Genomic DNA, 25418 nt, shown 5'->3' on the forward strand with positions numbered 1-25418 from the left:
GAAGCCATACAGTTAAAAAGCAAAAGAAAAATGAAATGAATAATAGATAGAGACAGATGCCTGTAGCACAACTGTTCAGCAATGACATGTATAGAAGAAAACCCAGGCAGAGAGAAAGGAACTACAATCATGTACATGTAGCTTAGCTGTCAAAACATCACAAAAAGGAATCAAATACTGTTATAGAAAGAGCAGTTGGTTAAAAGGAGCACAAGAGGACGTCATCTTTAGGTCAGTGTAAGAAAGCGATAGAAAGACAGAGAGGTGCTGCACTGGCATGCGAGAATGACAAGTCGACATCCCTGTTTCTATCGAGTTCCTCCACAGGAGTTACACAGGAGAAACCAGCTACCAGATGCCACCCAGACTAAAGTCCTCAACACCGTCATCAGCGTGAAGGTGAGATCTTTAACGCTGATTCTACAAACACGTAAACTTATGTCAGATCATGCAAGGGTATAATGTATATAGATTGCCATTTTGTTTACAACATGCAAAATACCCAGATATCACAAAGAACAAGGTCTAGCTGTTTTGTTTGTTTGTTTGTTTGTTTGTTTGCTTGCTTGTGTGTGTTTTTTTTTATTGACTCTCAAAGGTCACATTTGCTATTCATGATTTTAACCAGTGATTGTAATGCTTTTGGTTTACATTTCTTTGCACACAATATATCTTAAAAGTGTTTCTTTAATTTGTAAAGAACATGCTGATCCAATCCAGGAAACTTGCCAGGAGTTCATACACAACAAAATTTAATCCAACAGAAAGCTCACAAGAAAATAATAATGGATTCAGTAAAGGAATGTCAGTTGTCTGCATAGTCTAGTAGTGACCACTAGGGGGCGCCAAAAATGCTGTGATGGGGAAGGCAGAAAACCTGCCACTGTTTCCCATCAGGATAACCCCAAGACACTCCTAAACAGGGTTGAGAGAGAGAATTCCTCAAATGAATCCATTTGCAAAACACGGTAATCATCGACATCAAACTTGTCATTAATTGAAATTCTATAATCACTTAGACGAACTAGATTATATCTTAGATATTAATCTCTTTACACCCAAAATGCTAACACACACAAAAATGAAATAATGAACAAACTTGCCAATAATGACAAAGAACTTGGGACAATATTTGAACCTGGAAATCCCTTTCCAGGGGATTGGATGAAAAGCTGTGAACTGGCTATCGCTTTACTGAATTAGTCAAACGTAAAACTCTTAAAGGGGAAAACACTCCACCACAGGCAACAAAACTTTCTTAAACATAACAAGCACTGTATGCGAATTCTGTCACATCTTTAATTGTATGCCGCCACAACTCCGTGCTATTTAACTTTACCTGCTGCATGATGTATCCAGACTGTAGGTGTATCCCAGTCTGCTCCCTTGTTCAGTATTCAAGGCACTGACAGAGAATCAGCCATATATATATATATATAACCTACTGTAAGTTTCAGAACACAAAACTTCCTTGTTAGTTCAATAAACACCTTTAATTAAAACCAAGCTGCCAAAACGACTTGTTTTCTACTTCCAGGTTTTTATTACATAAGCAGCTAATTCTGCATTCTGCAGAATACATTCTGCAGCTAAACTGCTTTCTAACACACTGCTCTTATTGCAAATGGTGAAGTTTGTGCTGTATTTGTGTGTGGGTAAGCAGCATCTTTTTATGATTATCCCTGTGGATGTAATTTGATGTATTTTGTATGCATTCTTATACAATTAAAGTGTGCTGATATATATGTCATGCCATGTGTTTCAGAGAACATCACCAGCTTTGTGTTATGAGCCTGATTTCATATGGAAGGTATAGTACACACAACGTTTTCTTTTGTATGTACAGAATTGCTTGTCAAAAAATAAAAATAAAAATCTGAGTTGTCAATCAAAATGTTAAACTGTAATAACACACATTTTGTTTTTAGTTAATGCATTAATGCATTCAGTCCCAAGAGAACTAAATAAAATAAATAAATACATAATTAGTAAGGCTCTTTCTTAATAATTAACTAATAAGCAGGTGTTATACATATGCAATTAATCATACATTAACTTTCGGCAACCCTAATATTATATTGTATATCTAAGTTAAATTTTACATTAATGTTGTGAACTTCTTTTCATGAATTTCATTGTATTCATGTTTATAACAGCATAATGCACTTTTTTCCATGCCACTTCCTAACAGGGTTGTACACCATTATAAATTAAATTCTGATTTCTATAGAGCTTGAAAAACGACAAAAAAAAATAGATTTTTTAAATTATGAATTTGTATAGTCTGTTCACACCAAGGTAAATGTTGTGTAAAAATTGTTTGCGATAAATATTTTAATTTTAATAAATCATTATTAATGTGTCTGATCGAACCACTACAAACATTCTTATGCCGTGACAGAAATTTTGTTTTGTTTTGCTTTGTTTTTGTTTTTAGAGCTGTTCTAATTTCTAAAAAAACAATGATCCAAGTCATGCTTTAAAAATTATATAAAGGTCTTTATAAAACTGGCTATTTCATATTAGAACATGTAAAAAAGACAGCACAAATAATGTGCTGCAAACCCACATTCTAATCTATATTCCATCATGTTGCAAAAAAAATAAAAAAAATTGATAAAAAAGACAACCTATAAGATTTGTGCTTTTGGTCATGTGCCTAGCATCACTGCTATAGCATAAAACTACATCCTACACACTACACACTACACACAAACAGACTATCTTGCTAAGAGCAAGTGAATAGTGTTAGAGCTTGCCAGAAACAGAAAGTTTCTGTTTGTGTACCACTGTATTTCTGATTTTCCATAAGCACCACCTACTGAATTAGCATTTTTGATCAGCCTGTCTGCTGTTTTTTTCATATTGGTCTGAAAATACAAATTGCATGTAGAAATCAGACCAAATTTTCAGGCTGAAAAATTTGTGCTGGTGTGAACAGGCCTTTAGATGTGACATTTTGCTAAATAGATGAGCTGATTTTATAGTTATATACACAGATGAACCACAAGCAGGCTGTTCAGTTCCAGTACGAATCCGGTTCGTGGACTTCAGTCCGATTGCCACCAGAGGTCGCTCGTCCATTATGTTGACTCTCTCACTACACAGACTGTTACACGTCACCACGGACTACATTTCCCATGCTCCACTTAACTGATTACACTCTCTCACCTGCAACCAATGACACACACTATAAAACACCCACTCAGATCCTTCTCATCGCCGAGTATTGTTTGCTCATATCGCTACGTTAGTGATAGCAATGTTACGGAGCCCTTTTCCAAGTCTTGTATTAGTTCCTAGTTCTAGTCTAGTCTCGTTGTGTTGCCTGATTATCTGCCTGCCTTGGATTTCTCTCGCCTTGTCGTTTGGACTCTGTTTGCCCCTTTACTGGACTATCGCCTATTTGTGGATTACTTGTTTGCCTTGCCCTCTGGATTACGTTCGCCGATCGAAGACCCTTGCCTGCCCTAGGAATACTCTTTGCCTTGCCTGTGTAGTACCTGTGTTGTTATCTGACCCTTGCCCGTTTTTTGACCACGCCTTTGTAATAAAACCTTGCACATGGATCCGCACGTCTAATGTTCTGATTACTCCGTAACAGAATACTCAGCCCAACAAGGATCCAGCGACTTTACCGAAGGACATTGGCCAGGTATGAACACAGCAATTCTGCTACTAGCTCTCAAGCAGGGCACACGATCACTTGAGGGTTACATTGTGGAATATTTGGCTCTGGCTAATGGCTCAGAATTACCAGACTGTATGTTAATAGACTTTTTCTGTGATGGCCTTAACCAGCCTTTAAAATCAAGAGTGATTTATGAGGGTCCTCGTTTGTCACTAAGTAGTTTTTTGGATTGACATGTCGGTCAAACAGCCTCATGGGCAGGCTTTGGCCAATGAAAGCTACCTTGGATTCCAGACCTTCAGCCGTCAGTCTGAAGGTCTGGCTACACGAGAGCTGATCGTCCAGAGTCACGTCATGTCACAGCTGTTCGTCCAGAGTCTCATCCCGTCATGTCTACCACGCCTAGAAACACAAATTCAGTCCCAAGGCGTTCGAGACTGGCATCCAACGTGGAAGATCCAACTCTGGTGTCTGTACGAGCTGCGGGTTACATCGCGAATTCTCCACTCCCGAGCCACGCAGACTCTCCGCTCCCGAGCCACGCAGACTCAGTGTTCTCAAGTGACACTGTTTTTACGCTCTCAAGCCTGCCGGCCGCTACTCACTCCAGCTCCCTAGGCACAGCGCCGTCAGTCTCGGACATAGACAATGTACTCTTTGTTCTGCCAGTTATGGCTATGGCCATTCTCTGTGTTTGGGCTGCACACCACCGTAGTTTCCCCAGAGATTGCAGCTTCCACTGCAGAACCTTCCGAGGTGGTGGCACCCACTCTAGTCACCGAGTTTACCCCAGAGTTCTCTCCAGCCCTTGAATCCATTCCTGAGCCCCCTCCAGTCCCTGAGTCCGCTTCGGAGCTCGCTCCTGTTCCCCGAGAGGTGGGAACTTCTGTTGCAGAACCTTTCATGGTGGTGATGTCTGCTTCTACTCCTCCCGAGACAGCAGCGGCACTCATCCCCGAACCCTTGGTGTTCCCTGTCGCTCTTGTTTCGACCACGGACAATATTTATGAACTCTCTGTGTTAATGGCCTAATGGTTAGAGAGTTGGACTCGTAACCCAAAGGTTGTGGGTTCGAGTCTCGTACCGGCAGGGATTGTAGGTGGGGGGAGTGAATGTACAGCGCTCTCTCCCACCTTCAATACCACGACTGAGGTGCCCTTGAGCAAGGCACCGAACCCCCAACTGCTCCCCGGGCGCCGCAGCAAAAATGGCTGCCCACTGCTCCGGGTGTGTGTTCACAGTGTGTGTGTGTGTTCACTGCTGTGTGTGTGCACTAAGGATGGGTTAAATGCAGAGCACTAATTCCAAGTATGGGTCACCATACTTGGCCACATGTCACGTCACGTAATCAAAGCTCCTGTTGCTGCTGCAGAACCTCCAGAGGTGGCGGAATTCACTGCAGAACCTCCAGAGGTGGCGGCATTCGCTGCAGAAACTCTCTGCCTGTCCTGTAACGGTTATGGAGGCAGTCTGTGAACTCTCTGCCTGTCCTGTCACAGCTATGGAGGCCGTCTGTGAACTCTCTGCCTGTCCTGTCACAGCTATGTAGGCCGTCTGTGAACTCTGCCTGTCCTGTCGCGGCTATGGAGGCCGTCTATGAACTCTCTGCCTGTCCTGTCAAGGCTATGGAGGCCGTCTGCGAACTCTCTGCCTGTCCTGTCACGGATATGGAGGCCATCTGAGAGCTCTCTGCCTGTCCTGTCACGGCTTTGGAGGCCATCTGCGAACCCTCTGCCTGTCCTGTCACGGTTATGGAGGCTGTCTGTGAACTCTTGCCTTGCTCTAAACCGGCCAATGAGGCCATTTCTGAACTTTCGTCCTGTTCTGAATCAGTCATGGAGGCTGATTGTGAACTGTCTGTCCGTCTAGACCGTCTGCTCCGGTCTGGTGGTCTTCTGCTCCATCTGCTCCGCCATGGTGGTCTTCTGCTCCGTCTGCTCCGCCATGGTGGTTTCCTGCTCTTCCTGCTTCGGTCTGACTCTATGCTCTGCTCTGGTCCTCTGCTCTGCTGGTTCCACCCTGGTTCCCGGCTCCGCCCTGGTTTTCTGTTCCGCTTTGGTGCTCTGCCCTGCCGGCTCTGCCTCAGTCCCCGGTCTCTCCACTTCCACGTGGACCTGGCCCTCCGTCCCTCCCCCGTTCCACCTCCGCTCCACCGCCCTCCTGGACTGTGTTGTGTTTGGAGCGTCTGGAAGCCGCTCCTTGGGGGGGGGACTCTGTCACGAATCTAGTCCGTGGACTTCCGTCCGATTGCCACCAGAGGTCACTCATCCATTATTGACTCTCTCACTACAGAGACTTTTACACGTCACCACGGACTACATTTCCCATGCTCCACTTAACTGATTACACTCTCTCACCTGCAACCAATGACACACACAATATAACACCCACTCAGATCCTTCTCATCGCCAAGTTTTTTTTGCGCATATCGCTAAGTTAGTGATAGCAATGTTACAGAGTCCTTTTCCAAGTCTTATATTAGTTCCTAGTTCAAGTGTAGTCTAGTCTCGTTGTGTTGCCTGATTGCCTGGTTGCCTGATTATCTGCCTGCCTTGGATTTCTCTCGCCTTGTTGTTTGGACTCTGTTTGCCCCTTTACTGGACTATCGCCTGTTTGTGGATTACTTGTTTGCCTTGCCCTCTGGATTACATTCGCCGATCGAAGACCCTCGTCTGCCCTAGGAATACTCTTTGCCTTGCCTGTGATGTACCTGTTTTGTTATCTGACCCTTGCCCATTTTTTCGACCACGCCTTTGTAATAAAGCCTTGCACATGGATCCGCACGCCTCATGTTCTGATTACTCCGTAACAAGTACATTGTGGGGTTGTGGTGATGTACTGTAGTGTAAACCCGTTTTTTGATTGGGTTCATGTCAGGTGAATTTTGAGGCCAAGGCATTAACAGAATTATCATCTTCCATAAACCACTCCTTGATGATTCTGGCAGTGCAGATTCTGGCATGGCGCATTATCCTGTAGGTAATGCCCCTTAACGGCCAGGACCACAGTTGCCATAAATGGGTGCACTTGGTCCGCAACAATGTTCAGATACCTGACAGCTTTCATTAGGTCATTCCATTATCAGCAATTGGGATAATGGAGCCTAAAGTCTCAAGAAAACATCCTGTTATGTATTTAGTGTCCGGAATTGGGTTATCCTGCAATTGTTGTATTATGCTCTTGAGGGCATGTGACCCTGTACAGTATATACTGTGAACCGTTGCTAGTAAAAGAAGTTCAAGTTATTAAATGCACTCGGCCTCCATTGTGTGTTTATTGTATAGCTCCATCGAATATACTGATATTAGGACAAACACAACAAAATTGGCGATGAGGAGTGGAAATATTGACTTTAATATTGTACTGGTACAGATTGATATAAACCAGCATACTTTTCTGACGAAAATGAGTGCACATCGTTGCTGAAAACGCTGACGGCAAGCAGGGGGTCAAATCAAGATAATCCACGAACAGAATGGCGACTATCGGGCATGTTGATGCTTTTGATGAGACCATCGACCAGTGGACAACATATATTGAACGGTTTGAACACTTCACAATGGCCAATGATATTGACGAGGAAAAACGAGTACCAGTGTTGTTAAGTGTTATGGGCACTAAAACATACAGTCTTCTACGTAACTTGATTGCACCTGCTAAACCAGGAGAAAAGACGTATCAGGAGATTGTTATGACGTTAACAAAACATTTTTCGCCAAAGCCCCTCATAATAGCAGAATGATTCCATTTCCACAAACGCAATTAAGAGGAAGGAGAGACGTTTGCACAATATGTAGCAGTTTTAAAACAACTCTCTGAACATTGTGATTTCGGTACACACTTGGAGGATGCTCTAAGGGATAGATTTGTTTGTGGATTACGCAACAAAGCGATACAAAAGTGACTTCTCACAGAGGCGGCACTTACTTTTCACAAAGCTGTAGAGATCCCGGTGGCCGCGGAGACCGTCGCTCGCGAAGCGCAGCAGCTCATCACTTCCCTCAAGGTAAATGCAATGCATGTTTCCTCACCCAAACAGCGATGCAATTGCAAGAGATGTGGGAAAACGAACCACACGGATGAGGACTGCTGGTACAAAGATCAAGCCTGCCATACGTGTGGAAAGAAAGGCCACATCGGACGCGTGTGCAGAAATAAAATAAACTTTGAGAGAGAAGAAAGCACGAGAAAAAGTTTAAGCCATGTAAAAGATGGTTGCCATATATATATATTATAAATATATATATATATATATATATATATATATTATATATATATATATATATATATATATATTATAAAAAAAATAAAAAAAAAAAACATACAAAATACAAGGGCAAAAACAAAAGTGTTGCGTTTATAATTTTGTTCAGTGTATGTGCCCTGTAGAAGCTTGCGTTCTTATTTGACCCTCTAACTCTAGCACTCTCTATTCTAATTCTATTCTTTAAAAAAAAACACTTGTCCCTTTTAGACTTGCACTCTATTCATTTGCTGCTTGTTTTCTTAAAAAAAAAAAATAATAACACTAGCTTTCTAATCTTTTTGTTTTCTGTTTTGTTTTCTGTTTGTAATCTGTTTTCTTTTCATTTATTATACAATTAGCAAACGCAAAAATATCTCTAACACTAGCATGCTCTATTCTTTTTCTATTCTATCTGTTTTCTTTTTATTTATTATATAATAAAAAAAAAACCTTGCTACGTGTACTGCGTTATGCTAACTGAGACTTGTTATAGCACTTGTATATCATTGCTCTTTTGTTGATTTTGATTGCTTCCATTGTCCTTTGGCCAACATAGCTTTACGGTTGAGATTATATCGCCACCTGTTGGTTAGGTATGGTCTTGACAGTGCTTCACAGCATGCGTTTGCGTTTTCATGTGGACGGAGTATTTTTTTTAAACGGAAGAAGGAAAAACTCAGTTTATAAAAATACCCATGTACGTGTGGACATGGCCTGAAACAATAATGAGATAACAAGAAGGGCGGGGTAAGACAATAGACAGGAGAGCACATGGCACCAACAACAAACAACAAGCCATGTGCTCAACAAAACACACAGTGACATCTGGTGGCCAACTAGGGCACACCAGCAGAACCGTGACAGGCCTGAAACAATAATGAGATAACAAGAAGGGCGGGGTAAGACAATAGACAGGAGAGCACATGGCACCAACAACAAACAACAAGCCATGTGCTCAACAAACAGACACAGTGACCTCTGGTGGCCATCTAAGGCACACCAGCTGAATACTGTGACATTTTCATAAACATTTATACAGATAACATCTATTACTTGCTGTGGAACCTGCAAGCCTGACATTTGGCCTAGATTTTGTACATCTGAAAATCTGAGTTTTGAATTTTAGAATTTTCTTGCTTCACAGAGTACCTTTAAAATTCCAATCCAAAAACTAAATTTTATTTGCAGTAGTATGCAGAACTACAATTTGAGATTAAGGAAATACAGAATTTCAGGAAAGTTTGTCAAGACAAACTTTCAATGTTGGCTTTGTGTGATGATGATAATAGATAAAGTCTTCAAGTTGGAAGATGCAAGGCCTTACAGACTCAGATAGATAAATAGATTAGGTTAACAATCATTGTTTGTTTGAAAGATCTTTTTGACCTTCTTGCTCCATAACATCACACACTTGGCTTTTTTGTAAATCACATATCCCGCACAGGACACCAAAATTGCATCACTGGAGCGGAATATTCGAGGCCTGGAAGACGAGATCCAAACGATAAAGACAAATGGCCTTTTGCACACAGATGGCCGGGATGAAGAATTCAAACAGATGGAAGTCTATAAGAACCACTCAAAGTTCATGAAGAACAAGGTAAGAATGGACTCTCTGCACAGAAAGACTGATGGAGGGGTGGGTGGACAGATAGGTACTTTCATCTAACACTACTAGTAGTGACATTAAAAACTTAACTACATTTTTCAGTAGCTCATCTTTTTGTAGCATGATAGAAAGTTTTGTCAACCTGTATTGCACAAGCAGCTTTGGAGCTGAGAAAACTGAGGGAATCACTAAACGTCCTAAAAAGTCAAATATGCAGTACAAAGATGGGCTGTGTCTGTAATCACCCCCATACCCTTATACAGTATATTGCACTATTTGAAGGAGCAGCCACGTGTAGTGGTGTTCGAAACCACACAGGACATCATCAGGTGCACTCATTCACTCCCATAATGTACCTCAATAATGAGTGTACAACCGATGTATGGCTTGCTGAAAGGTTTGCTTCTTGAGAATACCCACTCCTCTGCGAGCGTCACACTGAATTAATTGCCGCATCTAGCTAAAAGATGCTGCATGATGCACTTTCTGCACACTCAGTGTCTGAATGTGTTTTCATTTACTCATTGAGTGGACTATATTAGTGGAGTAATGTAGAAAATAGTAAATCCTCAGTTTCACTGAGATTCGATTCTACAAACAAGTCAAATCACATTTACTTATATAGTGCTCTTCATGGTACACTGTGGCTGCATCCAAAATTGCATACTTCAAAAATGATTCCTGTAGCTCAAACAGTAGAGCATTGCACTAGCAACGCCAAGGATAGAAGTGACGTGACGTGTAGGCCAAGTATGGTAACCCATACTTAGAATTTGTCCTCTGCATTTATCCTATCCAAGATAGTGCACACACAGAGCAGTGAGTATTAAACAGACACACACACTGTGAACACACACCCGGAGCAGTGGGCAGCCATTTTTGCAGCTGTACCCAGGAAGCAATTGGGGCTGCCTTGCTCAAGGGCACCTCAGTCGTGGATATTGAAGGTGGAAGAGAGTGCTGTTGATTCACTCCCTCCACCTGCATTTCCTGACTGAACTGAGAATCAAACCCAAGAACTTTGGGTTACAAGTCCGACTCTCTAATCATTAGGCCACAACTGCCCTAAGCACTTTCGATAAAAGCATCTGCCAAATGCATTAATGTATATACTCTCTCAGCAGTTACTTCTTTTGAACAAGTAATTAATTTGAGATGATTAAAGAGGTATATTTGATATAGTTTGAATGTGTATGAATCTACTGCATCCATACTGTCGTCTGTACTGTACATCTGTCATTTTGTCGTCATCACCTGTCCTATGTATGTAGTAGAAATCAGTGTATGCCACCATTAATTGTGGCCAGAACCCTCTGCAGATCACCACAGCGTGTGTGTCAAATGTTGATTATCGATTGAGCCTGTGGTAACTCATATTGAGCCAGTGGGAAGAACAACAACTCCACTTTGAGTTGACCAAAGCCAGTGAGCATTGTTACATGTGCTCCATGATATGTACAATACCAACTATGTCTAAAATATGTCTAAACCTGAATTTCTTGAAATCAATTTAACATACAAGTTGCAGGAAAGTCGTTTGAAGGAGACCAAACAGATCCCTTAAAGCCTTTGTACAATCTGGTATACCGCTCATCAGTTTGCTTCAGAGTTGTCAACCCATTCTACCGTGTTCTACCGTGAACTAACTTATGCAGTGGACTTTCTGGAACTGGCAAAAACACAAAGCTGATGGTAGCACCGTGCACTGCAGTATCTATGAGAAAAGTGCCAGAATTTGGCGGAAAACATTGTGCCACTAGGAAAGAGCTTGAGCCGGGTTGCCTAGCACATCATATTTGAGTTAAGTTGCTACCTGCAATTGTTCAGTAAGATAGCATTTGAGCAGGTCGCCTACTACTGGCTAAACGGCAGTTCTGCCTTCATGTTTCTGGACAACTTTCTGGACAGAACTCCTTCTTTACACCTATTGCCGGTATGATGTAACCCAACCAGTATCACATTATGTTCGTTCATTTGCGTCAGAAGAAAACTGCTATGTTCAATAATTGAATGTATTGCAAAAAAATCTGATCATGAAAATGTGTTGTTTATATTACTTTCAGAAATAAAAATGTGATAATTAACAAACAAATCTAAACTAACAAATTCCAAATAATATTATTGGCCGAGATCAAGGATGAGACAGGAAGGCAACATGCAGAACACAATTTCTGCTATATCACGGTTTCATCTCTCTATTAAATTTGTTTTTTAAATGTTTTCCTAGTTCTATATTATGTTTCCCCCCTCATTGTGTTAACATGTTATTCATTGTTAATTGTCTGTTTATTTGACTCTATGTCTCAGATTGATCTGCTGAAACAGGAAGTAGTAAAGAAAGAGTCTGAGTCGATGGCACTGCAAACTAAGCTTGACACACTGAGCAATCAAAACTCGGACTGCAAACAGCACATAGAAGTCCTGAAGGAATCTCTCATAGCCAAAGAACACAGAGCTAATATCCTTCAGGCAGAGGCAAGTATTTCCATAAAACATAAATTTACACGCATCTGTCACACTTTTCACTCCCATAAATACCAGCATTTGACTGTTAATGTCAAATGCTGACATTAACAGTCAATGCAATTGACTTGTTAATGCAAAATTTTATAATTCTGACAGGACTGAGGGGGTCTCTATAGACTACAGTGAAAATATTTTTTTGGGGAGCCAGTGTTCTTTTTAATGAGGAAAAAACATTGTTAAGATCATGTTATCAATAATTACTGTTGAGATAAAGAAAGAACATTGAGTCTGAAAATGCAGTTGAGGGCAAAATCCCATAATATGAGAAATGAGATTTTTGATGTGTTTTGTTTTTCCATTTCACAGTGTAGCAGCTATGCAAATAGACACTGTCTATAACTGAATGGTGTACCTCTCAGGTGAAGAGTAACCTAACCCTCAGTTCTCACATTCTCACTGCATTTTTAATAGCCTGAAATGTTGTAACCTGCATGCCCTGCCTATAAATTGGACTTGAATATATGTGTCTTTTAAAATTAACAATAACCATCTTAAATGATGTAGTCAATAGTTTTTAACAGCACTATATCACTAAATTATTTACCTGAAAAACAGGTGTGCAGAAATTTCTGGGACCTTTCTGAATCATAACTCAGAGGGGCAAAGTCATTAAACTAACCTTTTTCAGCAGGGGCATTCAGAGAACATTGGGGGCATTTTTTAGGGCCATAGATTTTACTGTGACCTAAAATCACTAAAATCTGCCAATTTACACCAACGTGATTAGACAAGATGATGTGTTTTTCCCCATAGCAATGACACTGTTTCTGTCAGGTTTTTGTAATGAAATCATCCAGAGTCTAAGTGACTAGCATCCAGACCCACACACTATAGCCAAAACTAACTAAACCCAGACACCTGCCATCTGACAAGGAGTGTCCGTTCTTCCAGGCCCTCAAAGAGAATCATACGGAGCCCCTAAAGGGACATGGTGGCGGAAAAAAAATTAGGGGTGGGAGGAAATTTTTTTTTGCGTTCTCTCGCAAAACTTTTGCGTTCTCTCGCAAAGATATTTGCGTTCTCTCGCAAAAGATATTTGCGTTCCCTTTTGCGTTCTCTCGCAAAGATATTTGCGTTCTCTCGCAAAAGATATTTGCGTTCCCTTTTGCGTTCTCTCGCAAAGATATTTGCGTTCTCTCGCAAAAGATATTTGCGTTCCCTTTTGCGTTCTCTCGCAAAGATATTTGCGTTCTCTCGCAAAAGATATTTGCGTTCCCTTTTGCGTTCTCTCGCAAAGATATTTGCGTTCTCTCGCAAAAGATATTTGCGTTCCCTTTTGCGTTCTCTCGCAAAGATATTTGCGTTCTCTCGCAAAAGATATTTGCGTTTTGCGAGGGAACGCAAAAGTTTTGCGAGAGAACGCAAAAAAAAATTTCCTCCCACCCCTAATTTTTTTTCCGCCACCATGTCCCTTTAGGGGCTCCGTAGAATCATATGTACCAGGAGTCTTCTTTAGGAAGACCAACATAAATTATATGAATTAAAATAAAAGACCATGCCCTGAATGACAGACTGTTCTGACAGCACTGTCAGAAAAAAAATGAGACCTTTGAGTGGTCCCAAATCTTGGGACCACTCAAAGAAAAAAAAAAAAAAAAAAAAAAAAAAAAAAAAAAAATGAGACCTTTGAGTGGTCCCAAATCTTGGGACCACTCAAAGAAAAAAAAAAAAAAAAGAATAATAACAATAATAATAAAATAAAATAAATTGAAAAATAATATATCACTTTGAAGATTACCATTGTTAAGTTTGAATTTCCTCTAAAGGACAGTTTGTCATTAGGTGGACGCTCTACGTCTATGTCTGGATGAGAGAGAGTCATTCCTAAACAAGAAGATCAAACAGACCCAGGATCTCATAGAAGAGAAGGGAACACTAAACAGTGAGATGTGTGACCTGAAGGATATGCTGGAGGTCAAGGAGAAGAAGATCAACATCCTGCAGAAAAAGGTACACCAGACATATTTGAAATGTACCAGTGAGTATTGAAGTACCTCCCTTATGCACTTAACAATGAAGAGGACAATGCATTTTGTCCCCCTCAAAAGCAGTTTTACAAACTGATTCTTTATTCAACAGTAGCCTACTGTACTAAGACCAACGTCTATAGAAAGCCACACACTATACAGATGTTGAAAACTGATTGGCAATATGATTAAATACGTTTATGTATGTCCATTTGTGCAGCCATAGCAGAATGTTTTATAAGCTTTCTGCAGGATGTCTGTGTAGTAGTAGCAAGACCAGCCAGATCAAACATAAAACTTTAGCATCATTAACATGCTAAAAGTTTATCCTAAGGGTTGTCATCATAGGCGGCTCGAGGGCCGTTCTGTTTAGTGAATCTCACATCAGTCAGGCGAGCTATAATGCACGCAGTTCTAGTGTTATATTTAGCTTTACAACATAAAATGTTTGTGCTTTCTGTTTTTTGCATGATGATAAATTGCATTTTTATGTAATTAACTTCAAAATCATCAGGTTTATCAGAGAGATTGTGACTCGTCAAACCACTTGTTTGACTGACATAAATAGAGTGACCGCTCTTTAAAGCGTTGTGCATGGTTATCTAACCATTATTGTAAGTTGTAAGATCAGATCATCTTTGCCTTTTTTTTTAACAATGGAGCAGTTTGTAATTAAGACTACAACTTCAGTTGCTACTTCTTAAAATGACCATTTGTTGACATTGTCAAATAATGACAATAGCACCAATGAAGCGAGTTGGCAAAATAACTCTAGGAAATATAGAGATAACTGAAAAAAAAAACAAAAAAAAAAACACTTGCCCTGGATATCATACGATGCCACCCAAAAGCAAGGTATTTTGTGAACTCTGCTCTAAATCAAGCAAGAATCTTATAAAGCCTTTGTGAAGGATGGCTTTTCAAAAGCATTAGAATGATGCTGCCTAGGTGGGGATCGAACCCGAGTATCTGGTGCCCTAAGTGTCAGATGTTTCCCACTGAACTCCCCAACAGTTGAACCCAAGAGCAGAAGAGCAATGAACCAGGATACTTGAGTTTTTAAAAATAAGAGTGATCTTTACTTGAGGAACAAAAAGATAGGTAAAAAAAACCCAATAAGGTACAGGCTTCTCTCAAGAGCAAGAAAGAAAGATCGTATCTACACCGTGCTGTGGTTACTATTGCTAGCATTGCCAATGCTCTAAATTCAGGCAAACACAAGCAGATAGACGACACAAGAATTGCTTTATTGCTTGGTTTATCACCCATCCAATTATTTTTGCATGCCAGGGATTGGCAATTCAAGGGAATACAGATGGGGATTCCAATTTAATTTAGTTAATAAATTAATGAGCGCAAATTGTCCCAGTGCTGAAGTCATCGTTGGCTCGCAAGGAATAACTGAGTAGCGAGTTATTCTGTAATTTTGATGTGTTTACTGCTGTAACATCTTAATTTTCCACCAGGGATCAATACAATCTATTCTCTTCTTGTTCTCTGTCCATTGACAGTTTAGGAGACTTCATGAATATTAGGGCTGTTTAATAACCTTTACTTCTGGATCTCTCTGAGACACACACAAAATAAACTAATAAAATAACAAATTGATATTATAAGGACCACTCAGTAGCCCAATGATGGAATTCAACAGCATGGGTGAAGGTATAATGCGTGTAGGTATTTTATCTAATCCTATGTAAAGTTTAACTAAATTATGAGGATTCAGTATAAATTCGATTATGGCTCCATGTTTAATCTGACTCCAATTTCAAGTGATCATTAAATTTAGATTGTTTCTATTTAGGAACTAATCTCAAACATTGGTTATGTATTATTTTAGATATCTGATTATTTTGGATATCCCGTACTTCCAATTATCCGTTCATTAGGGTCCTGATGTCACAGAGTTTCATGATGCCTGGGGTCATGCATCTCACAATCACAAATTCCCCAGTCTGATTTTATTCAGAGGGTGTAGGTTGACTAATAAGTCGGCCACCTACTGCTTGCTCTTGACAAAAAGTATAGTTTAGTTAGTCTCTTTTATACAACTTGCTAAATCAGTGATAGACAGAAATAAAAATGTCTCTTGATGACATGCCTACTGCTCCATTCATTCATTAGCCTTAAGTTTGCTCTATCCTGGCCATAGAGCTGAGGTAACATCAGCCTCCACATACTCTTCTAGTCATAATGTTTAATGAGAATCCAAAATAATTTATTTGTCAGGCAAGAATGTACTATGGCAATTACATTATAAAACAATGAGAATCCAATTCAGAAATGATAAATACATAACAGAATCTAAGAGTGAGAGATGTATACCTGAGAGCAAGGAGAGGGTGCAGAACTCCAGATATTTCACTCGCACTGTGCAGGGGTTTTCTGGTTACAGAATCCCAGTAACTATTTTGTCTCTTAAATACTCAGACCACTAACAAATAAATCTTCAACTCTAAGTTGTAAAACACAGAAGGCCTTTCGGTTGGTTGGAATCCCATGACCCAAGGGTCACACCTGGCCACAGATAGGAAAACATTCACATCAGAGACCTTGTGAATGGCACACAGAAAATACAGATTTGTGAGAATCATCCTCAGATTTAATCCTGAACTTGGTGAAACAATTATCTTTATTTAAAATAGGTTTCAAGCCTCCCAAATTCAAAAGGGTTAATGTAGCTTAACTAGAGTGTGACATTTACAACACCAAGGTCATGGATTCCCAAGGAATACTACCATACTGGTATACTAATGTATACAATCCATGCGCTGTAAGTTTGGATATAAGGATCTGCCAAATGCATCACTGTCATGTAAATGAAGACAACATGTTGCTTCTCATTTGCATAAAGTTGAAGGTCCCAGAAATTGCCCATTCTCATTGAAAATCAATGATATCCAGATATGTTATTGCTATAAATTGTGCTCACTGCCTTTCATTTGTTGAGTGATCTTCTGAATGTGATTTCAAGAGGATGTGGTACAAATTGGGGGAGTTTAGACCGGTCATAATCTTGACTCCTTCGGCTGTTTCAGTGGTAAATCTGCATGTATAACTGGAGCCAAACAATCTCAATTTAGAACAAAAATGCTCTCAATTTAGAGTCCTGCACAGAAAGGCTTGTGCTTAACACACACAAATGCAATGCACTCCCAGTCCCACAGACGCTCTCAATTACTACCAAATTCACATGTATTAAACACATGTATTGGATCAGATCTTATCTATTGACAGTTGGGACACTTACATAGACACATGTAAGACAGAACTTGAAGAATGTTTGATCTGAATACATTATACAAAGAACTGTAAGATTACCTGGGCATGGTAAGTAAAACGCTTTCTAAGCTGGAAACTCCTAAGTTTTCGGCCATCCCACTTTTTGTCTTTCAATGCTCTTCTCTTATAGTAATCTAAAAAGACAGCTCACAGAATAGTTTAGCATGGTAATGAATATGACAATGGCAAAAACAGTGCTAGCAGTACCTCAAAAGTAATTGGAATCAAATAATAACTATTGACCATGCCAAAAGAGTTGAAAAGAAAAGTTTTGAATGAGGAAAAGAAGGGTTCAATTCTGGCTTTACTGGCAGAGAGATACAGTGAGCGTCAGGTTGCTTCTTTCCACACAAGGACAAGCTGCAGACGTTGGGGAAAACAAAGCTACAGACCGGCAGAGGGCGAAAACGACTCTCCGCTGACCAGGATGAACGCCAACTCATTAGAATGTCATTTAACAACTGTAGGATGACATCAATTGACCTTCAAAAAGAATGGCAAATGGCTGGAGTAATGTCACCTTCTCCGATGAGTCCAATTCTCAGCTTTGCCCAACACCTGGTCGTCAAATGGTTAGACAGAGACCTGGAGAGGCCTACAAGCCACAATGTCTCACATCCACTGTGAAATTTGGTGGAGGATCGGTGATGATCTGGAGGTGCTTCAGCAAGGCTGGAATCGGGCACATTCGTCTTTGTGAAGGGCGTATGAATCAAACCACGTACAAGGTTGTCCTGGAAGAAAACTTCTTTTCCACAACTCTGAGGATTGTTTTTTCCAGCAAGACAATGCTCCATGCCACACAGCCAGGTCAATCAATGTATGGATGGAGGACCACCAAATCAAGACCCTACCATGGCCAGCCCAATCTCAAGACCTTAACCCCATTGAAAACCTCTGGAATGTGATCAAGAGGAAGATGGATGATCACAAGCTATCAAACAAAGCTGAGCTGCCTGAATTTTTGCACCAGAAGTGGCATAAAGTCACCCAATAGCAATGTGAAAGACTGGTGAAGAGCATGTCAAGATCCATGTAAGCTATGATTGAGAATCAGGGTTATTCCACCAAAAATTGATTTCTGAAGTTAAAACATTAGTATTGTGTTGTTTAAAAATGAATATGAACTTGTTTTCTTTGCTATATTTGAGGTCTGAAAACACTGCATCTTTTTGTTATTTTGACCAGTTGTCATTTTCTACAAATAAATGCCCTAAATTACAATATATTTATTTGGATTTTGGAAGAAATGTTGTTAGTAGTTTATAGAATAAAAAAAAAATTTCATTTTACTCAAACGCATACCCATAAAACCAGTAAAACCAGACAATCAAACAACTAGTTACGTATTAGCATGGATATTACTAGCATATTGTCTGTTTATTAGTACTTATAAAGCACATACAAATGCCTTATTCTGCGTGACCGTATTTTAGATCCCTTAATCCACTCCATACCTGAACTTAACAACTACCTTACTAACTATTAATAACCAGCAAATTAGGAGTTTATTGAGGCAAACGTTGTAGTTAATAGTTAACAATGAGAATCGGACCTTAAAATAAAGACCAAACAAACAAATAAAATTAACTTATTCAGCCACATTATCTTTGCAAGCACAGACAGTTTTTTAAATTCAATTTATATATTTATCATCAAAAATAAATAAATAAATAAACAATTGACCATAATTACTGTAAACAAGATTTAAATAAATAAATAAAATAATTGTTAATAAATGTTTAATCAGTAATAAAAATTATTAAAGATTAAAAGATAATATTTATAAAGGATTGCACAGTATGTGGCAGTATGCACTAAGAATGTAACTTGCCATTAAACAAAAGCAGAATGTCTTGCTTCTTCTTAGTGTCCAATTCTATGGTGACTCCTGTATTTGGCGTTGTGCTGAGAATGTCTTTGTGTCTTCATCGAGAACATACTCTGAGTTGACTGAACTTAATTCTAGCTGTGTTTTTGGAATCAGTTATGAGTATTGTAGGTTTATGATATGTTGGTAAGAGTGATGCATCTTTCCAACTAAAATTTCCTGAAATGAATGAATGAATAAAAATAGTGTCATTATTCAGCTCCAGTCATTTCAGTGCTGATACAGTTCAGTTCAATAAACTGTGTAAAGTAGTAGTAGATGACTGGCTTATCAGTGACCTTAAACACAATGAACGTCCTTCTTATTCAAACTGTGTTTCTGTCCTAGCTGGTCCTGGCATGACACGTTCATAGCTGGCCATAGAGAAAATATAGGCTACACACACTCTTCACTCAAGTAGAAGTACATATAGTCAATTTTAAAAAGACTCTGATAAAAGTTGAAGTACTTATTACACTTTTCACTCAAGTTGAAGTAAAGAAGTATGGCCTTTGACATGTACTTAAGTAAAGAGTAGCCATTACTAGTGATGGGAGAAATGAACCTTTTTGAAGCTTCGAATCAATTGAACCAGTTGCTTTGCAAAACGATTCACTGTTTCGAAGCACTCGAAACATCACCCACTGGTGATGCCTGCTGGTCAAAACTGTGTAAATGCAACAAAAACTCAGACCAAAATATGCATAAACATTTTACAAAACAAAAAAAAAACAAAAAAGTTTACAAACCCATTGTCTATGTTTTGTTTAAAGTATAATACATTAAATGCAATTAAAATAATAAAATACCATTTAATATGAAGTGTCTGTATAATGTTTTTTTTTGTTTGTTTCAAATTTTTGTTATTTATTTACAGGGCTTGTTTGGTTTGTTTTATGGAGAGCTTGTCTAAACAGGCCAATAAGAGACTATTAACTACTTCTCATCCTTTTAATTACACAAAAGTATCATTAAAAATGTCTACAAATTGATAAAATTGATCCGAGATCAGGTAGAAACCATAAACACTGGTTCAATGGTTCGATCTTAATGAACTCGCATGATTCATGGGTTCTCAGAGATCATCTCCCCCCGTCGGCAAACCATTGAAATTTTGAAACGTTTCAAAACAGTTATGATGTAACAAAGCCTCATTTACTGAAATCATGTGACTTTGGCAGTTTGATACGCGCTCCAAACCACTGTTTAGAAACAAATGGTTCGCAAAGGTTTCGAAGTTTCACAAAGCAGTGCTTCAAAAACGCCCATCACTAGCCATTACTACTACCTGTTTCGGTGTCATGCTGGTATCTGGACCTCACATCATATTAATACATTATTTTTAAAAAACCCAAAAAAAAAACCTACAATTCTAATTTTGTTAGCTAATGAATGTATCCAGGCTGAACAACCACCATGTAGAAAAAAGCTGAGAAAAGACTAACTTGATGGAGAGCGAGAGAGAGAGAGAGAGAGAGAGAGAGAGAGAGAGAGAGAGAGTCCCGTACTTCCAATTATCCGTTCATTAGGGTCCTGATGTCACAGAGTTTCATGATGCCTGGGGTCATGCATCTCACAATCACAAATTCCCCAGTCTGATTTTATTCAGAGGGTGTAGGTTGACTAATAAGTCGGCCACCTACTGCTTGCTCTTGACAAAAAGTATAGTTTAGTTAGTCTCTTTTATACAACTTGCTAAATCAGTGATAGACAGAAATAAAAATGTCTCTTGATGACATGCCTACTGCTCCATTCATTCATTAGCCTTAAGTTTGCTCTATCCTGGCCATAGAGCTGAGGTAACATCAGCCTCCACATACTCTTCTAGTCATAATGTTTAATGAGAATCCAAAATAATTTATTTGTCAGGCAAGAATGTACTATGGCAATTACATTATAAAACAATGAGAATCCAATTCAGAAATGATAAATACATAACAGAATCTAAGAGTGAGAGATGTATACCTGAGAGCAAGGAGAGGGTGCAGAACTCCAGATATTTCACTCGCACTGTGCAGGGGTTTTCTGGTTACAGAATCCCAGTAACTATTTTGTCTCTTAAATACTCAGACCACTAACAAATAAATCTTCAACTCTAAGTTGTAAAACACAGAAGGCCTTTCGGTTGGTTGGAATCCCATGACCCAAGGGTCACACCTGGCCACAGATAGGAAAACATTCACATCAGAGACCTTGTGAATGGCACACAGAAAATACAGATTTGTGAGAATCATCCTCAGATTTAATCCTGAACTTGGTGAAACAATTATCTTTATTTAAAATAGGTTTCAAGCCTCCCAAATTCAAAAGGGTTAATGTAGCTTAACTAGAGTGTGACATTTACAACACCAAGGTCATGGATTCCCAAGGAATACTACCATACTGGTATACTAATGTATACAATCCATGCGCTGTAAGTTTGGATATAAGGATCTGCCAAATGCATCACTGTCATGTAAATGAAGACAACATGTTGCTTCTCATTTGCATAAAGTTGAAGGTCCCAGAAATTGCCCATTCTCATTGAAAATCAATGATATCCAGATATGTTATTGCTATAAATTGTGCTCACTGCCTTTCATTTGTTGAGTGATCTTCTGAATGTGATTTCAAGAGGATGTGGTACAAATTGGGGGAGTTTAGACCGGTCATAATCTTGACTCCTTCGGCTGTTTCAGTGGTAAATCTGCATGTATAACTGGAGCCAAACAATCTCAATTTAGAACAAAAATGCTCTCAATTTAGAGTCCTGCACAGAAAGGCTTGTGCTTAACACACACAAATGCAATGCACTCCCAGTCCCACAGACGCTCTCAATTACTACCAAATTCACATGTATTAAACACATGTATTGGATCAGATCTTATCTATTGACAGTTGGGACACTTACATAGACACATGTAAGACAGAACTTGAAGAATGTTTGATCTGAATACATTATACAAAGAACTGTAAGATTACCTGGGCATGGTAAGTAAAACGCTTTCTAAGCTGGAAACTCCTAAGTTTTCGGCCATCCCACTTTTTGTCTTTCAATGCTCTTCTCTTATAGTAATCTAAAAAGACAGCTCACAGAATAGTTTAGCATGGTAATGAATATGACAATGGCAAAAACAGTGCTAGCAGTACCTCAAAAGTAATTGGAATCAAATAATAACTATTGACCATGCCAAAAGAGTTGAAAAGAAAAGTTTTGAATGAGGAAAAGAAGGGTTCAATTCTGGCTTTACTGGCAGAGAGATACAGTGAGCGTCAGGTTGCTTCTTTCCACACAAGGACAAGCTGCAGACGTTGGGGAAAACAAAGCTACAGACCGGCAGAGGGCGAAAACGACTCTCCGCTGACCAGGATGAACGCCAACTCATTAGAATGTCATTTAACAACTGTAGGATGACATCAATTGACCTTCAAAAAGAATGGCAAATGGCTGGAGTAATGTCACCTTCTCCGATGAGTCCAATTCTCAGCTTTGCCCAACACCTGGTCGTCAAATGGTTAGACAGAGACCTGGAGAGGCCTACAAGCCACAATGTCTCACATCCACTGTGAAATTTGGTGGAGGATCGGTGATGATCTGGAGGTGCTTCAGCAAGGCTGGAATCGGGCACATTCGTCTTTGTGAAGGGCGTATGAATCAAACCACGTACAAGGTTGTCCTGGAAGAAAACTTCTTTTCCACAACTCTGAGGATTGTTTTTTCCAGCAAGACAATGCTCCATGCCACACAGCCAGGTCAATCAATGTATGGATGGAGGACCACCAAATCAAGACCCTACCATGGCCAGCCCAATCTCAAGACCTTAACCCCATTGAAAACCTCTGGAATGTGATCAAGAGGAAGATGGATGATCACAAGCTATCAAACAAAGCTGAGCTGCCTGAATTTTTGCACCAGAAGTGGCATAAAGTCACCCAATAGCAATGTGAAAGACTGGTGAAGAGCATGTCAAGATCCATGTAAGCTATGATTGAGAATCAGGGTTATTCCACCAAAAATTGATTTCTGAAGTTAAAACATTAGTATTGTGTTGTTTAAAAATGAATATGAACTTGTTTTCTTTGCTATATTTGAGGTCTGAAAACACTGCATCTTTTTGTTATTTTGACCAGTTGTCATTTTCTACAAATAAATGCCCTAAATTACAATATATTTATTTGGATTTTGGAAGAAATGTTGTTAGTAGTTTATAGAATAAAAAAAAAATTTCATTTTACTCAAACGCATACCCATAAAACCAGTAAAACCAGACAATCAAACAACTAGTTACGTATTAGCATGGATATTACTAGCATATTGTCTGTTTATTAGTACTTATAAAGCACATACAAATGCCTTATTCTGCGTGACCGTATTTTAGATCCCTTAATCCACTCCATACCTGAACTTAACAACTACCTTACTAACTATTAATAACCAGCAAATTAGGAGTTTATTGAGGCAAACGTTGTAGTTAATAGTTAACAATGAGAATCGGACCTTAAAATAAAGACCAAACAAACAAATAAAATTAACTTATTCAGCCACATTATCTTTGCAAGCACAGACAGTTTTTTAAATTCAATTTATATATTTATCATCAAAAATAAATAAATAAATAAACAATTGACCATAATTACTGTAAACAAGATTTAAATAAATAAATAAAATAATTGTTAATAAATGTTTAATCAGTAATAAAAATTATTAAAGATTAAAAGATAATATTTATAAAGGATTGCACAGTATGTGGCAGTATGCACTAAGAATGTAACTTGCCATTAAACAAAAGCAGAATGTCTTGCTTCTTCTTAGTGTCCAATTCTATGGTGACTCCTGTATTTGGCGTTGTGCTGAGAATGTCTTTGTGTCTTCATCGAGAACATACTCTGAGTTGACTGAACTTAATTCTAGCTGTGTTTTTGGAATCAGTTATGAGTATTGTAGGTTTATGATATGTTGGTAAGAGTGATGCATCTTTCCAACTAAAATTTCCTGAAATGAATGAATGAATAAAAATAGTGTCATTATTCAGCTCCAGTCATTTCAGTGCTGATACAGTTCAGTTCAATAAACTGTGTAAAGTAGTAGTAGATGACTGGCTTATCAGTGACCTTAAACACAATGAACGTCCTTCTTATTCAAACTGTGTTTCTGTCCTAGCTGGTCCTGGCATGACACGTTCATAGCTGGCCATAGAGAAAATATAGGCTACACACACTCTTCACTCAAGTAGAAGTACATATAGTCAATTTTAAAAAGACTCTGATAAAAGTTGAAGTACTTATTACACTTTTCACTCAAGTTGAAGTAAAGAAGTATGGCCTTTGACATGTACTTAAGTAAAGAGTAGCCATTACTAGTGATGGGAGAAATGAACCTTTTTGAAGCTTCGAATCAATTGAACCAGTTGCTTTGCAAAACGATTCACTGTTTCGAAGCACTCGAAACATCACCCACTGGTGATGCCTGCTGGTCAAAACTGTGTAAATGCAACAAAAACTCAGACCAAAATATGCATAAACATTTTACAAAACAAAAAAAAAACAAAAAAGTTTACAAACCCATTGTCTATGTTTTGTTTAAAGTATAATACATTAAATGCAATTAAAATAATAAAATACCATTTAATATGAAGTGTCTGTATAATGTTTTTTTTTGTTTGTTTCAAATTTTTGTTATTTATTTACAGGGCTTGTTTGGTTTGTTTTATGGAGAGCTTGTCTAAACAGGCCAATAAGAGACTATTAACTACTTCTCATCCTTTTAATTACACAAAAGTATCATTAAAAATGTCTACAAATTGATAAAATTGATCCGAGATCAGGTAGAAACCATAAACACTGGTTCAATGGTTCGATCTTAATGAACTCGCATGATTCATGGGTTCTCAGAGATCATCTCCCCCCGTCGGCAAACCATTGAAATTTTGAAACGTTTCAAAACAGTTATGATGTAACAAAGCCTCATTTACTGAAATCATGTGACTTTGGCAGTTTGATACGCGCTCCAAACCACTGTTTAGAAACAAATGGTTCGCAAAGGTTTCGAAGTTTCACAAAGCAGTGCTTCAAAAACGCCCATCACTAGCCATTACTACTACCTGTTTCGGTGTCATGCTGGTATCTGGACCTCACATCATATTAATACATTATTTTTAAAAAACCAAAAAAAATAACCTACAATTCTAATTTTGTTAGCTAATGAATGTATCCAGGCTGAACAACCACCATGTAGAAAAAAGCTGAGAAAAGACTAACTTGATGGAGAGCGAGAGAGAGAGAGAGAGAGAGAGAGAGAGAGAGAGAGA

General features: G+C 38.9%; 1 protein-coding gene across 1 annotated transcript in view; it reads left to right on the forward strand.

The window, feature by feature from the left end:
- Positions 1-285: 285 nt before the first annotated feature.
- The window catches only part of LOC107730635 (ERC protein 2), a 76430-nt gene continuing 51297 nt past the window's right edge, over positions 286-25418 (forward strand). Inside the window, exons 1-5 of the mRNA XM_016541499.1 lie at positions 286-399; positions 1766-1810; positions 9322-9477; positions 11794-11961; positions 13795-13962. Of these exons, the coding sequence (XP_016396985.1) occupies positions 286-399; positions 1766-1810; positions 9322-9477; positions 11794-11961; positions 13795-13962 (651 nt within the window). The remainder of the gene's footprint in view (positions 400-1765; positions 1811-9321; positions 9478-11793; positions 11962-13794; positions 13963-25418) is intronic.

This window comes from Sinocyclocheilus rhinocerous, unplaced genomic scaffold (assembly GCF_001515625.1).
Source record: "Sinocyclocheilus rhinocerous isolate Xijiao unplaced genomic scaffold, SAMN03320098_v1.1 scaffold729, whole genome shotgun sequence".
Classification (NCBI taxonomy): Eukaryota; Metazoa; Chordata; class Actinopteri; order Cypriniformes; family Cyprinidae; genus Sinocyclocheilus; species Sinocyclocheilus rhinocerous.